This window comes from Salvelinus namaycush, chromosome 23 (assembly GCF_016432855.1).
Source record: "Salvelinus namaycush isolate Seneca chromosome 23, SaNama_1.0, whole genome shotgun sequence".
NCBI classification, from domain to species: Eukaryota; Metazoa; Chordata; class Actinopteri; order Salmoniformes; family Salmonidae; genus Salvelinus; species Salvelinus namaycush.
In genome coordinates this window covers 2,569,595-2,584,931 of record NC_052329.1, presented here as the reverse complement: position 1 = coordinate 2,584,931, position 15,337 = coordinate 2,569,595, and the positions used below count along the sequence as shown (strand labels likewise).

The 15,337-nt window shown below is 40.4% G+C and overlaps 1 protein-coding gene across 1 annotated transcript in view; it reads left to right on the top strand.

Annotated features, from left to right (window-relative positions):
• The first annotated feature begins 97 nt into the window (after nucleotides 1-97).
• The window catches only part of LOC120018024 (rho GTPase-activating protein 42-like), a 97,468-nt gene continuing 82,228 nt past the window's right edge, over nucleotides 98-15,337 (top strand). Inside the window, exon 1 of the mRNA XM_038960978.1 lies at nucleotides 98-428. Coding sequence (XP_038816906.1) covers nucleotides 275-428 — 154 coding nt within the window. The 5' untranslated portion in view covers nucleotides 98-274. The remainder of the gene's footprint in view (nucleotides 429-15,337) is intronic.

The window sequence follows — 15,337 nt, the reverse complement described above, 5'->3', positions numbered from 1 at the left end:
CAAAACGCGTCCCAAACCTTACCAGCAGGAGTCTCTCAATCACGGGTTATTTTGGTGAGGGGCTCTGGAGAAAATGTAGATGAGAAAAGAACTTATCTACGGCGGAAGTACAGGGAAAGTGGGAGGAAAAAAAGTTTCGACAACTCTAGATTGCGAATAACACCGGTATAGCATGATGAAAACACACTTCTGTTAGGTAAATACTTTTATGATCGGAAAATAACTTAAACATAGTTTATTGTGCGGGACACATAGTCTTACTTTCGAGTTCACAATGGGACTCCCAACTCTGGAGTTTAGCGATTCTTTTCTGGATAGCCCTGATTTCAGAGAACGGCTAAAATATCACGAAATAGAGTTGGACCGGACAAACAAATTCATCAAAGAACTGATCAAAGACGGGAATATGTTGATAACGGCGCTAAAGAGTAAGTAGCGTTCTCATCCTCTTCATTGTGATCATCTTCAAATGTCTAACTTCAAACTGTGTTGCATTGTATCAGATAAAAAGTTACTTGAATGTCTAGATTGTGTGTTATCACATTTTGGAACAAAGCGTTTTTGTGTTAAAGATAACCCAATATACTATTATTAAAGTGTAGCCTAATGGTTTGTCACGTATCCTCTCACCATCCAATCGGCGTCGAGTATCCTCTTTGAACCCGTCGCGTCGACGTTTATGGCACGAGAATCTTTACGCCGCTGAAGTGGAAAATTTTCACTTTTACTACGCGCCCCTGTCAAGCACCGATAATAAGTGGACATTACATCTGTTCATGTTATTTTCCACTTTCTCCTTTTCCTTTCTATAATCATTTTTTTAAATCCATGAATACAATTACATCGGATTTTACCATTTCAAGTTTGATAAAAAAAAAAGTAAAGACTGAAAAAGATTGAATTCCCGAGAGGAAGAGAGAGAGCAATCAGAGCCATTACAGGAGATGATGCTTGGGGTGGGGGGGGGCTCTCCAGGCCCCCCAGGCCTCTTTTTTTTGATTTTATTAGATGTTTTACCTTTATTTAACTAGGCAAGTCAGTTAAGAACAAATTCTTATTTACAAAGACGGCCTACGCCGGCCAAACCCGGGCGACGCTGGGCCAATTGTCCCTATGGGACTCCCAATCACGGCCGGTTGTGATACAGCCTGGAATCGAACCAGTGTGTCTGTAGTGACGCCTCAAGCACTGAGATGCAGTGCCTTAGACTGCTGCGCCTCTCGGGAGCCCTCTTCAATCACTCTACAGAAGAAAGAAATAAGAATGGTTACAGTATGGAACCATATTCGCCATGCGTTAGGTACTAACACGTCCTCATAGCTACTATGAGTTAGCAGAGTGTGGGAATATATCTCTGTTAAGTGGCCTTTTAAAAGAGTTCAGATACATTGGGATAGTTTCCAAACGGGATAGTAGTTTCTTACCCCTGTTCTGCAAACCAAGCCGATAACCAATACTCACTGGTGACTCAGTTGAGTCTGTTCTACAGTAATTCAACACCGTATTATCCTTATATACAATACCACAGTGGAAAAGACACAGACAGACTACAGTGGAAAAGAGATAGACAGACAAACAGACTACAGTGGAAAAGAGACAGACAGACAGACTACAGTGGAAAAGAGACAGACAGACAGACTACAGTGGAAGGTTACTGTTTCTATTCAGTCTCTTGTTTTATCAGAGTTGTATGACTCCAGGGTCGTTTGGAACAGCAACACGATCAACACTATCCTTTTCCCCCTCTCAGCACATACTGAAGTCTTCCCAGTGAAGACAAAGGAATCTAACCGCTAGTTGTTTGGCCCTCTTGTTTTAGCAGTAACCAGAAATATAGTCCTTGTTTAGATGGTGACGTGACTACCCACCATAAGGAGACCTAATGCCCCAATGGTGTTTTTTAAGCAGTCACACAACATTGCTGTTTAAGTAGCCTACTGCGGTCCTTATTTTACCGTCTCTCAGTGGTTTCAATGTGTTGGTGCAGTAAGAATATCTTATATCTGGATATCTCTTATCGCCTTGACTCGTATCTCTATTCATATCTAGCCCCTAATGGAGAACTCTTGCTGGTAAACATTATTTACCATTCGTTTCTATTAGGCACAACATAATCTGAAACAACCAAAACAAACAGCAAATGCATCCAAGAAATGTGTAGAGTCACAAGCTTGATGTAGTCATTGCATGCTATGAATATTGGACCAAATACTTAACTTTTTTGCGCCAAAATGCAAATTCCTTCCGTTTGAGTTATGTTATAATTTTATTTTTTGTTGTTGTGAAACTATACCTAAACATTATGTTAAACTATACCTAAACGGAGCATGGATCAGTTGGAGTGTGGATCAGTTGGAGCGTGGATCAGTTGGAGCGCGGATCAGTTGGAGCGCGGATCAGTTGGAGCGCGGATCAGTTGGAGCACGGATCAGTTGGAGCATGGATCCAAATGAAAGTTTACGAAACGTAGCGGCCCTTCTCAGATGCATATTCCACTTGTACACATTCCGAAGCATTCATCAATGGAAGCTTCGATGGAAAGAATGTGCGGAAATATGACCAACCACGTAAAAAAACAACGCAAAATGTATTGAAATTAATGGTAGAGATTATTTGGGCTGAAGCGAGAGAAAATGAACTCACAACTTCAGGAATGAAATGTTGCCATTGCACAGCTCATATGTTGCCTTTTATCTTGATATGTTAATAAATACATTTACATTTTAGTCATTTAGCAGACGCTCTTATCCAGAGCGACTTACAGTAGAGTGCATACATTTTATTACATTTACATACTGAGACAAGGATATCCCTACCGGCCAAACCCTCCCTAACCCGGACGACGCTATGCCAATTGTGCGTCGCCCCACGGACCTCCCGGTTATGGCCGGCTGCGACAGAGCCTGGGCGTGAACCCAGAGACTCTGGTGGCGCAGCTAGCACTGCGATGCAGTGCCCTAGACCACTGCGCCACCCGGGAGGCTAAATACATACTGTGTTATTTTGGTTTACCTGCCTACAATACCCACTGAAGTGTGCATAGATCCTAACTCCATAGTAAGTCAATAGGGCTAACTGGATAACTAGCTAGCCAGGAATAATTGGTATCTAGCTAGCGAATAATTGACAGCTAGTCATCTACCTTTCATAACATTAGTTTTAGGTTGTGTTTGCCTGTTAAACTAACTAACTAGCTATATTATTACTAGATTAATTGTTCATTTGTAGCGTAGCTAGTAACATATTATATTGGCATGTTTTGATAGGGTTGACAGAGTGCTTGAAGGCTGTGTAGTAGACCATATAGTATACAAGCAGTGGACACTATTTACGTGTTTTTAGGGCCCATAATGCAATTCTTCCGAAAATGGGCGTATCTTCACAACATTTTCAGATTTGAAGAAAATGGCAGAAAATATGCAGCCGAAGTCCGACGAGAGTGGATACAAATTAATTGCTTTAACTAATTATAACAAATGTTAAGAAAATGTTGAGCAATGTATAAAGTAATTACTTTTCAAAGTTACATGTTATGTTGGCTGACAATTTGTTAGCTACGCTATCCTTACGAACCACATAGCATAGCATTACAGCAGTATGTACCGGTATGTTAGCTACGCTATCCTTACGAACCACATAGCATTACAGCAGTATGTACCGGTATGTTAGCTACGCTATCCTTACGAACCACATAGCATTACAGCAGTATGTACCGGTATGTTAGCTACGCTATCCTTACGACTGGCATAGCATTACAGCAGTATGTACCGGTATGTTAGCTACACTATCCTTACGAACCACATAGCATTACAGCAGTATGTACCGGTATGTTAGCTACGCTATCCTTACGAACCACATAGCATTACAGCAGTATGTACCGGTATGTTAGCTACGCTATCCTTACGAACCACATAGCATTACAGCAGTATGTACCGGTATGTTAGCTACGCTATCCTTACGACTGGCATAGCATTACAGCAGTATGTACCGGTATGTTAGCTACTCTATCCTTACGACTGGCATAGCATTACAGCAGTATGTACCGGTATGTTAGCTACTCTATCCTTACGACTGGCATAGCATTACAGCAGTATGTACCGGTATGTTAGCTACGCTATCCTTACGACTGGCATAGCATTACAGCAGTATGTACCGGTATGTTAGCTACTCTATCCTTACGACTGGCATAGCATTACAGCAGTATGTACCGGTATGTTAGCTAGGTACCTAATGTTAGTTGTCTACTAATAAGTCGAGTTTGCCAGTATATTAACTATATGCTATGTAACTAACTACCCAATGTTTATTGACTTGATTATTCACGTCATTCTTAGCTTAGCTAAGTGGTATAGTCGTTGTGCGTTTTCAATGGACATTGTTAATTCGATGCGTTCGTAAGTTTGCTCTGGCTATGTACCCCGATTTCAGAGCACTCTCGTCAGAGTGTGCCAAAGCTCAGAATATCTGATGAATTTACGAACACTCAACACCCGTTGAATATGGCCGGTGTCAGTAAACGTCGACAAAAAAAGCATAATTAAATTGTTGCCATTAGCACAGTTACAGTCACCAACGCTCTGGATAACATGAAAACAGCCTAACCAGCTCTGCTGGGGGGAGTAAAATGGTCAGAGTGGGGTGTTCTCTCATTTGTGTCTGGAAGTAGCTAGCAAGCTGCCAACCTTAGCCAGATAGCTTGGGTTCTCTACTGCCATTCTGAGGTCAGAATGCTTGGATCAACCCTACTCAGGCCAGAACATCCACTGTGCGCTCTGAACGCCCCGAGAGCGAAACGCTCTGAGTTTACCAACGGACAATCTGACAACGCTCTGAATTTACCAACGGACAATCTGACAACGCTCTGAATTTACCAACGGACAATCTGACAACCTCTGAATTTACCAACGGACAATCTGACAACGCTCTGAATTTACCAACGGACAACCTGACAACCTCTGAATTTACCAACGGACAATCTGACAACGCTCTGAATTTACCAACGGACAATCTGACAACGCTCTGAATTTACCAACGGACAATCTGACAACGCTCTGAATTTACCAACGGACAACCTGACTACCTCTGAATTTACCAACGGACAATCTGACAACGCTCTGAGTTTACCAACGGACAATCTGACAACGCTCTGAGTTTACAAACGGACAACCTGACAACCTCTGAATTTACCAACGGACAATCTGACAACGCTCTGAATTTACCAACGGACAACCTGACAACCTCTGAGTTTACCAACGGACAATCTGACAACGCTCTGAATTTACCAACGGACAATCTGACAACGCTCTGAATTTACCAACGGACAACCTGACAACCTCTGAATTTACCAACGGACAATCTGACAACGCTCTGAGTTTACCAACGGACAATCTGACAACGCTCTGAGTTTACCAACGGACAATCTGACAACGCTCTGAATTTACCAACGGACAATCTGACAACCTCTGAATTTACCAACGGACAATCTGACAACGCTCTGAGTTTACCAACGGACAATCTGACAACGCTCTGAATTTACCAACGGACAATCTGACAACCTCTGAATTTACCAACGGACAATCTGACAACGCCCTGAATTTACCAACGGACAATCTGACAACCTCTGAATTTACCAACGGACAATCTGACAACGCTCTGAATTTACCAACGGACAACCTGACAACCTCTGAGTTTACCAACGGACAACCTGACAACCTCTGAATTTACCAACGGACAATCTGACAACGCTCTGAGTTTACCAACGGACAATCTGACAACGCTCTGAATTTACCAATGGACAATCTGACAACCTCTGAATTTACCAACGGACAACTGACAACCTCTGAATTTACCAACGGACAACCTGACAACCTCTGAATTTACCAACGGACAATCTGACAACGCTCTGAATTTACCAACGGACAATCTGACAACGCTCTGAATTTACCAACGGACAATCTGACAACGCTCTGAATTTATCAACGTACAATCTGACAACGCTCTGAATTTACCAACGGACAACCTGACAACGCTCTGAATTTACCAACGGACAATCTGACAACGCTCTGAATTTACCAACGGACAACCTGACAACGCTCTGAATTTACCAACGGACAATCTGACAACGCTCTGAATTTACCAACGGACAATCTGACAACGCTCTGAGTTTACCAACGGACAACCTGACAACGCTCTGAATTTACCAACGGACAATCTGACAACGCTCTGAATTTACCAACGGACAATCTGACAACCTCTGAATTTACAAATGGACAATCTGACAACCTCTGAATTTACAAATGGACAACCTGACAACCTCTGAATTTACAAATGGACAATCTGACAACCTCTGAATTTACAAATGGACAACCTGACAACCTCTGAATTTACAAATGGACAACCTGACAACCTCTGAATTTACAAATGGACAATCTGACAACCTCTGAATTTACAAATGGACAACCTGACAACCTCTGAATTTACAAATGCCCAGAGCGCACTCAGAACGCACTCTGGCACTCCAGTTTGAATTTACGAACATGAAGTCTAGCAAGAGGTTACATAGCAACCGCATCTACTTCTGGTAGACAGGCTTAGCGCTAGTACGCTCAACTGAAAGGATACCTTTCGTTTACAGTATACTAAAAAGTATACTGATGAAACCAAGATTCAACTCTTTGTCCCAAATGCCAAGCGTCACGTCTGGAGGAAACCTGGCACCATCCCTACGGTGAAGCATGGGGGTGGCACCATCCCTTTTTCAGCGGCAGGGACTGGGAGATTTGTCAGGATCGAGGGAAAGATGAACGGAGCAAAGTACAGAGTGATCCTTGATGAAAACCTGCTCCAGAGTGCACAGGAACTCAGACTGGGGCGAAGGTACACCTTCCAACAGGACAATGAGCCTAAGCACACAGCCAAGACAAAGCATTAGTGGCTTCGGGACAAGTCTCTGAATGTCCTTGAGTGGCCTGGACTTGAACCCGATCGAACATCTCTGGAGAGCCCTGAAAATAGCTGTGCAGAGATGCTCTCCATCCAACCTGACAGAGCTTGAGAGAGTCTGCAGAGAAGAATGGGAGAAACTCCCCAAATACAGGTGTGCAAAACTTGTAGCGTTGTCACGCCCTGGCCTTAGTATTCTTTGTTTTCTTTATTATTTTAGTTAGGTCAGGGTGTGACATGGGGAATGTTTGTGTTTTGTGTCGTCTTGGGTGGTTATATGGTAAAGGGGGTGTTGGGTTTAGTGTATGGGGTTGTGTATAGTGAATGTGTCTAGGTATGTCTATGGTTGCCTGAGTGGTTCTCAATCAGAGACAGCTGTCTTTCATTTGTCTCTGATTGGGAGCCATATTTAAGGCAGCCATAGGCATTATGCGTTTGTGGGTAATTGTCTATGTATAACGTTTGTAGCTTTTGTAGTGCACTTACGTTTGTAGCTTCACGGTCGTTTGTTGTTTTGTCATAAGTGTTCGTTTCGTGTTTCACTCTTCTCTAAATAAAGAGAATGTATTTTTCACACGCTGCGCCTTGGTTCTTTCTCATCAAGACGATCGTGACAAGCGTCATACACAACGAGGCTGTAGTTGCCGCCAAAGATACTTCAAGAAAGTACTGAGTAAAGGGTCTGAATACTTATGTAAATCTAATATGTTTTTTGTTTTTAATACATTTGCAAAAATTTCTAAAATCCTGTTTTTGCTTTGTCATTATGGGTTATTGTGTGTAGATTAATGAGGGGGGGGAATGATTTAATACGTTTTAGAATAAGGCTGTAACGTAAAACTAAATGTGGAAAAAAGTCAAGGGGTGGTATTATTCCAGTGGTATTATTCTGAATACTTTCCGAAGGCACTGTATATGCTCAGCTGTAGGGATTTATGGGAGTTGAAGATGGCTGCCTGTCTCTGCAGGGGTTAGTTAGGGTTACTATGAGCCCTAGGAGTTAGTCAGACTGATATTCATTCTTTATATTCATATGAGCGGTGAAGCATGGTGCTCCAGAATCTCATTGGATGATTTGTATATATTTTTTAAAATTCCGGCACCTGCTCCAAGAGCCTTAATATAAAAAACATGCAGTGGATCTTCTGCTTCCTGCCTCTTCCTGCTTCTTCCTGCCTCTTCCTGCTTCTTCCTGCCTCTTCTTGCTTCCTGCCTCTTCCTGCCTCTTCTTGCCTCTTCCTGCCTCTTCCTGCCTCTTCTTGCCTCTTCCTGCCTCTTCCTGCCTCTTCTTGCTTCTTCCTGCCTCTTCCTGCCTCTTCCTGCCTCTTCTTGCCTCTTCCTGCCTCTTCCTGCCTCTTCTTGCCTCTTCCTGCCTCTTCTTGCCTCTTCCTGCCTCTTCCTGCTCACCAACACCATCCAGCCTTACACAGTGGAACTACGATGTACAGTAGTAGAATATTTCTAGGGTTTAGAATGAGGATAAATGCATGTTCTGGTTTATAGTGTATACCAAGCCATTAGATTCAAATAGAAGTGAGATCTGTGTGTCCCACCACAGTCTGTTTCTCTGTGGTGATCTTTGTGTATCATGTCATTAACTTGTCTTGTAGACTACTAATGCAACGCCAACGGATTATGGTAGTTCATCCAACTTGTGTTTAGAAACTCAACAGTATGCCCTGTAGAGAGTACGTTGCTGACATAGTGCTGAACCAATAGCAGTGAACCTCCTCTTACTCCATCTACCATCGTTGTTGTCATCAACAGTCTCTCTTGATAAGGTAGAGAGACACTTGCTGACATAGTACTGAACCAATAGCAGTGAACCTCCTCTTACTCCATCTACCATCGTTGTTGTCATCAACAGTCTCTCTTGATAAGGTAGAGAGACACTTGCTGACATAGTACTGAACCAATAGCAGTGAACCTCCTCTTACTCCATCTACCATCGTTGTTGTCATCAACAGTCTCTCTTGATAAGGTAGAGAGACACTTGCTGACATAGTACTGAACCAATAGCAGTGAACCTCCTCTTACTCCATCTACCATCGTTGTTGTCATCAACAGTCTCTCTTGATAAGGTAGAGAGACACTTGCTGACATAGTACTGAACCAATAGCAGTGAACCTCCTCTTACTCCATCTACCATCGTTGTTGTCATCAACAGTCTCTCTTGTTAAGGAAGATAGAGACACATTGTTTCTGTTATTCCAGATGTATCACCATACTTTACCAGACTAATACTTAACACACTAAGAACTATGGCACAGCCGTGTGTGGTCCATCACATTTCACTGCTAATAACCCAGTGGTATTATTCTACTAATAACCCAGTGGTATTATTCTGCTAATAACCCAGTGGTATTATTCTACTAATAACCCAGTGGTATTATTCTGCTAATAACCCAGTGGTATTATTCTGCTAATAACCCAGTGGTATTATTCTGCTAATAACCCAGTGGTATTATTCTGCTAATAACCCAGTGGTATTATTCTGCTAATAACCCAGTGGTATTATTCTGCTAATAACCCAGTGGTATTATTCTACTAATAACCCAGTGGTATTATTCTACCAATAACCCAGTGGTATTATTCTGCTAATAACCCAGTGGTATTATTCTGCTAATAACCCAGTGGTATTATTCTGCTAATAACCCAGTGGTATTATTCTGCTAATAACCCAGTGGTATTATTCTGCTAATAACCCAGTGGTATTATTCTGCTAATAACCCAGTGGTATTATTCTGCTAATAACCCAGTGGTATTATTCTGCTAATAACCCAGTGGTATTATTCTGCTAATAACCCAGTGGTATTATTCTGCTAATAACCCAGTGGTATTATTCTACTAATAACCCAGTGGTATTATTCTGCTAATAACCCAGTGGTATTATTCTGCTAATAACCCAGTGGTATTATTCTGCCAACAACCCAGTGGTATTATTCTGCTAATAACCCAGTGGTATTATTCTGCTAATAACCCAGTGGTATTATTCTGCTAATAACCCAGTGGTATTATTCTGCTAATAACCCAGTGGTATTATTCTGCTAATAACCCTGTGGTATTATTATGCTAATAACCCAGTGGTATTATTCTGCTAATAACCCTGTGGTATTATTATGCTAATAACCCAGTGGTATTATTCTGCTAATAACCCAGTGGTATTATTCTGCTAATAACCCAGTGGTATTATTCTGCTAATAACCCAGTGGTATTATTCTACTAATAACCCAGTGGTATTATTCTGCCAACAACCCAGTGGTATTATTCTGCTAATAACCCAGTGGTATTATTCTACTAATAACCCAGTGGTATTATTCTGCCAACAACCCAGTGGTATTATTCTGCTAATAACCCAGTGGTATTATTCTGCTAATAACCCAGTGGTATTATTCTGCTAATAACCCAGTGGTATTATTCTGCTAATAACCCAGTGGTATTATTCTGCCAACAACCCAGTGGTATTATGTTACAAATAAAGATTTGTACTATTTACTTTCTACTAATAGCTATAAAGGGTTTATAAGCTGTTTCAATTATTAGGCCCTGCGATGTTTTCCTACAGTGTGCTCTTAACCCTTTAGGATTTTATTTATAGCCTGGCCGTTTTAAATAATAACAACGTATTCTGGTCACTCCCAGTCTTCTAGATTACTAATAACATGTTATAGAGTCACTCCCAGTCTTCTAGATTACTAATAACATGTTATAGAGTCACTCCCAGTCTTCTGGATTACTAACAACATATTCTAGTCACTCCCAGTCTTCTGGATTACTAACAACATATTCTAGTCACTCCCAGTCTTCTGGATTACTAACAACATATTCTAGTCACTCCCAGTCTTCTAGATTACTGACAACGTATTCTAGACGTATTCCAGTCTTCTGGATTACTAACAACATATTCTAGTCACTCCCAGTCTTCTAGATTACTGACAATGTATTCTAGTCACTCCCAGTCTTCTAGATTACTGACAATGTATTCTAGTCACTCAGTCTCCTAGATAACACACAACGTGTTCTAGAGTCACTCCCAGTCTTCTAGATTACTAACAACGTATTCTAGTCACTCCCAGTCTTCTAGATTACTAACAATGTATTCTAGTCACTCCCAGTCCTCTAGATCAGGGGTTCCCAACCTCTTTGTAATTGTTTATACCGATCTAAAACGACACATAAATCTGCGATGCTTTAGGCTAGGAACAAGCGGTAAAATACCAGATGACGACGCATCTCTGATGCACTTGGAAGTATCTTTGGTTTGTCTCTTTGACATTCAGCAGCTGAGCTCCGACCTTCTAAATTAGAGGAGTCAAAGAAATTGGACTATGCTTGGGAAGTAATCTTACACAATGTGTGACTGTCGCTATTAATTGATCTATTCACTTTCTGTAAAAAAAGGATATGCATAATTACATTTTGGGTTCATATACATTATCATAATCAAACATATTTGGTAGCGGAATAACATTTGCTAATTTGGGCCTAGACTTTATTTTCCCATTATGATTGATGATTACGATTACTCTGATGATGATAATGATGATTATTATTAAATAGCCTACCTAAAAGATGTCATGAGTCTTGTTAAACTATGTGTCAATGTCAACAGTGAAGAGGTGCTCCGGGGTGAGGGCCTTCTAGGCAGAGTTCTTCTGTCCAGTGTCTATGTTCTTTTGCCCATTTTAATATTTTATTTATATTGGCCAGTCTGAGACATGGCTGTTCCTTTACAACTCTGCCTAGAAGACCAGCATCCCGGAGTCGCCTCTTCACTGTTGACGTTGATGACTGGTGTTTTGCTGGTACTATTTAATGAAGCTGCCAGTTGAGGACTTGTGAGGCGTCTGTTTCTCAAACTAGACACTGTAATGTACTTGTCCTCTTGCTCAGTTGTGCCCCGGGGCCTCCCACTCCTCTCTCTATTCTGGTTAGAGCCAGTTTGCGCTGTTCTGTGAAGGGAGTAGTACTCAGCATTGTACGAGATCTTCAGCTTCTTTGCAATTTCTCATTTTTCAGAACAAGAATAGACTAACGAGTTTCAGAAGAAAGTTATTTGTTTCTGGCCATTTTGAGCCTGTAATTGAACCCACAAATGCTGATGCTCCAGATACTCAACTAGTCTAAAGAAAGACAGTTTTATTGCTTCTTTAATCAGAACAACAGTTTTCAGCTGGGTTTACATAATTGCAAAATGTTTTTCTAATGATCAATTAACCTTTTAAAAATGATAAACTTGGATTAGCTAACACAACGTGCCATTGGAACACAGGAGGGATGGTTGCTGATAATGGACCTCTGTACGCCTATGTAGATATGCCATAACAAATCAGCCTTTTCCAGCGACAATAGTAATTTACAACATTAACAATGTCTACACTGTATTTCTGATCAATTTGATGTTATTTTATTGGACAACAAATGTGGTTTTCTTTCAAAAACAAGGAAATATCTAAGTGACCCCAAACTTTTGAATGGTAATGTACATTTGGGGATCTGATAGTATTTCTGATTGGCTTAACACACGACCCGAGGAGCTTCTCAAAGTAATGTTTTCTTCACCTCAAACAGCAAGCAAGACAAGTTAGTTTTTACATCCATTGAGAATGACAGTAATGCCTCAATGTATTTGAAAAATCTTTCCAGCTCTCTCCCTTTCGATGACCACTCAGCGTGAAATGGAACAATGTCATGCTCTGATCCAGTGGAAACATCATAAAATAGGCCTACCTGACTACTTCTTATGACTTGGACTGAAATGGACTGAAATAGGTTCCGGTACTCATTTTGGTTGCTGGTACTGTTTAAATTTAGGTGCAGGAGCTCCACAATACTGTTGAGATAATATTCTATAAGAGGAACAGGAGCTCCACAATACTGTTGAGATAATATTCTATAAGAGGAACAGGAGCTCCACAATACTGTTGAGATAATATTCTATAAGAGGAACAGGAGCTCCACAATACTGTTGAGATAATATTCTATAAGAGGAACAGGAGCTCCACAATACTGTTGAGATAATATTCTATAAGAGGAACAGGAGCTCCACAATACTGTTGAGATAATATTCTATAAGAGGAAGAGGAGCTCCACAATACTGTGGAGATAATATTCTATAAGAGGAAGAGGAGCTCCACAATACTGTTGAGATAATATTATATAAGAGGAACAGGAGCTCCACAATACTGTTGAGATAATATTCTATAAGAGGAGGAGGAGCTCCACAATACTGTTGAGATAATATTATATAAGAGGAAGAGGAGCTCCACAATACTGTTGAGATAATATTCTATAACAGGAACAGGAGCTCCACAATACTGTTGAGATAATATTCTATAAGAGGAAGAGGAGCTCCACAATACTGTTGAGATAATATTCTATAACAGGAACAGGAGCTCCACAATACTGTTGAGATAATATTCTATAAGAGGAACAGGAGCTCCACAATACTGTTGAGATAATATTCTATAAGAGGAAGAGGAGCTCCACAATACTGTGGAGATAATATTCTATAAGAGGAAGAGGAGCTCCACAATACTGTTGAGATAATATTCTATAAGAGGAAGAGGAGCTCCACAATACTGTTGAGATAATATTCTATACTAGGAGCTCCACAATACTGTTGAGATAATATTCTATAAGAGGAAGAGGAGCTCCTCAATACTGTTGAGATAATATTATATAAGAGGAAGAGGAGCTCCACAATACTGTGGAGATAATATTCTATAAGAGGAACAGGAGCTCCACAATACTGTTGAGATAATATTCTATAAGAGGAAGAGGAGTTCCACAATACTGTTGAGATAATATTCTATAAGAGGTACAGGAGCTCCACAATACTGTTGAGATAATATTCTATAAGAGGAACAGGAGCTCCACAATACTGTTGAGATAATATTCTATAAGAGGAAGAGGAGCTCCACAATACTGTGGAGATAATATTCTATAAGAGGAACAGGAGCTCCATAATACTATTGAGATAATATTCTATAAGAGGAACAGGAGCTCCACAATACTGTTGAGATAATATTCTATAAGAGGAGGAGGAGCTCCACAATACTGTTGAGATAATATTATATAAGAGGAACAGGAGCTCCACAATACTGTTGAGATAATATTCTATAAGAGGAACAGGAGCTCCACAATACTGTTGAGATAATATTCTATAAGAGGAACAGGAGCTCCACAATACTGTGGAGATAATATTCTATAAGAGGAACAGGAGCTCCACAATACTGTGGAGATAATATTCTATAAGAGGAAGAGGAGCTCCACAATACTGTGGAGATAATATTCTATAAGAGGAAGAGGAGCTCCACAATACTGTTGAGATAATATTCTATAAGAGGAAGAGGAGCTCCACAATACTGTTGAGATAATATTCTATAAGAGGAACAGGAGCTCCACAATACTGTTGAGATAATATTCTATAAGAGGAGCTCCACAATACTGTTGAGATAATATTCTATAAGAGGAAGATGAGCTCCACAATACTGTTGAGATAATATTCTATAAGAGGAACAGGAGCTCCACAATACTGTTGAAATAATATTCTATAAGAGGAAGAGGAGCTCCACAATACTGTTGAGATAATATTCTATAAGAGGAGCTCCACAATACTGTTGAGATAATATTCTATAAGAGGAAGAGGAGCTCCACAATACTGTTGAGATAATATTCTATAAGAGGAAGAGGAGCTCCACAATACTGTTGAGATAATATTCTATAAGAGGAAGAGGAGCTCCTCAATACTGTTGAGATAATATTATATAAGAGGAAGAGGAGCTCCACAATACTGTTGAGATAATATTATATAAGAGGAAGAGGAGCTCCACAATACTGTTGAGATAATATTCTATAAGAGGAACAGGAGCTCCACAATACTGTTGAGATAATATTCTATAAGAGGAACAGAAGCTCCACAATACTGTGGAGATAATATTCTATAAGAGGAAGAGGAGCTCCACAATACTGTTGAGATAATATTCTATAAGAGGAACAGGAGCTCCACAATACTGTTGAGATAATATTCTATAAGAGGAAGAGGAGCTCCACAATACTGTTGAGATAATATTCTATAAGAGGAAGAGGAGCTCCACAATACTGTTGAGATAATATTCTATAAGAGGAACAGAAGCTCCACAATACTGTTGAGATAATATTCTATAAGAGGAGCTCCACAATACTGTTGAGATAATATTCTATAAGAGGAAGAGGAGCTCCACAATACTGTTGAGATAATATTATATAAGAGGAACAGGAGCTCCACAATACTGTTGAGATAATATTCTATAAGAGGAAGAGGAGCTCCACAATACTGTTGAGATAATATTCTATAAGAGGAAGAGGAGCTCCACAATACTGTTGAGATAATATTCTATAAGAGGAAGAGGAG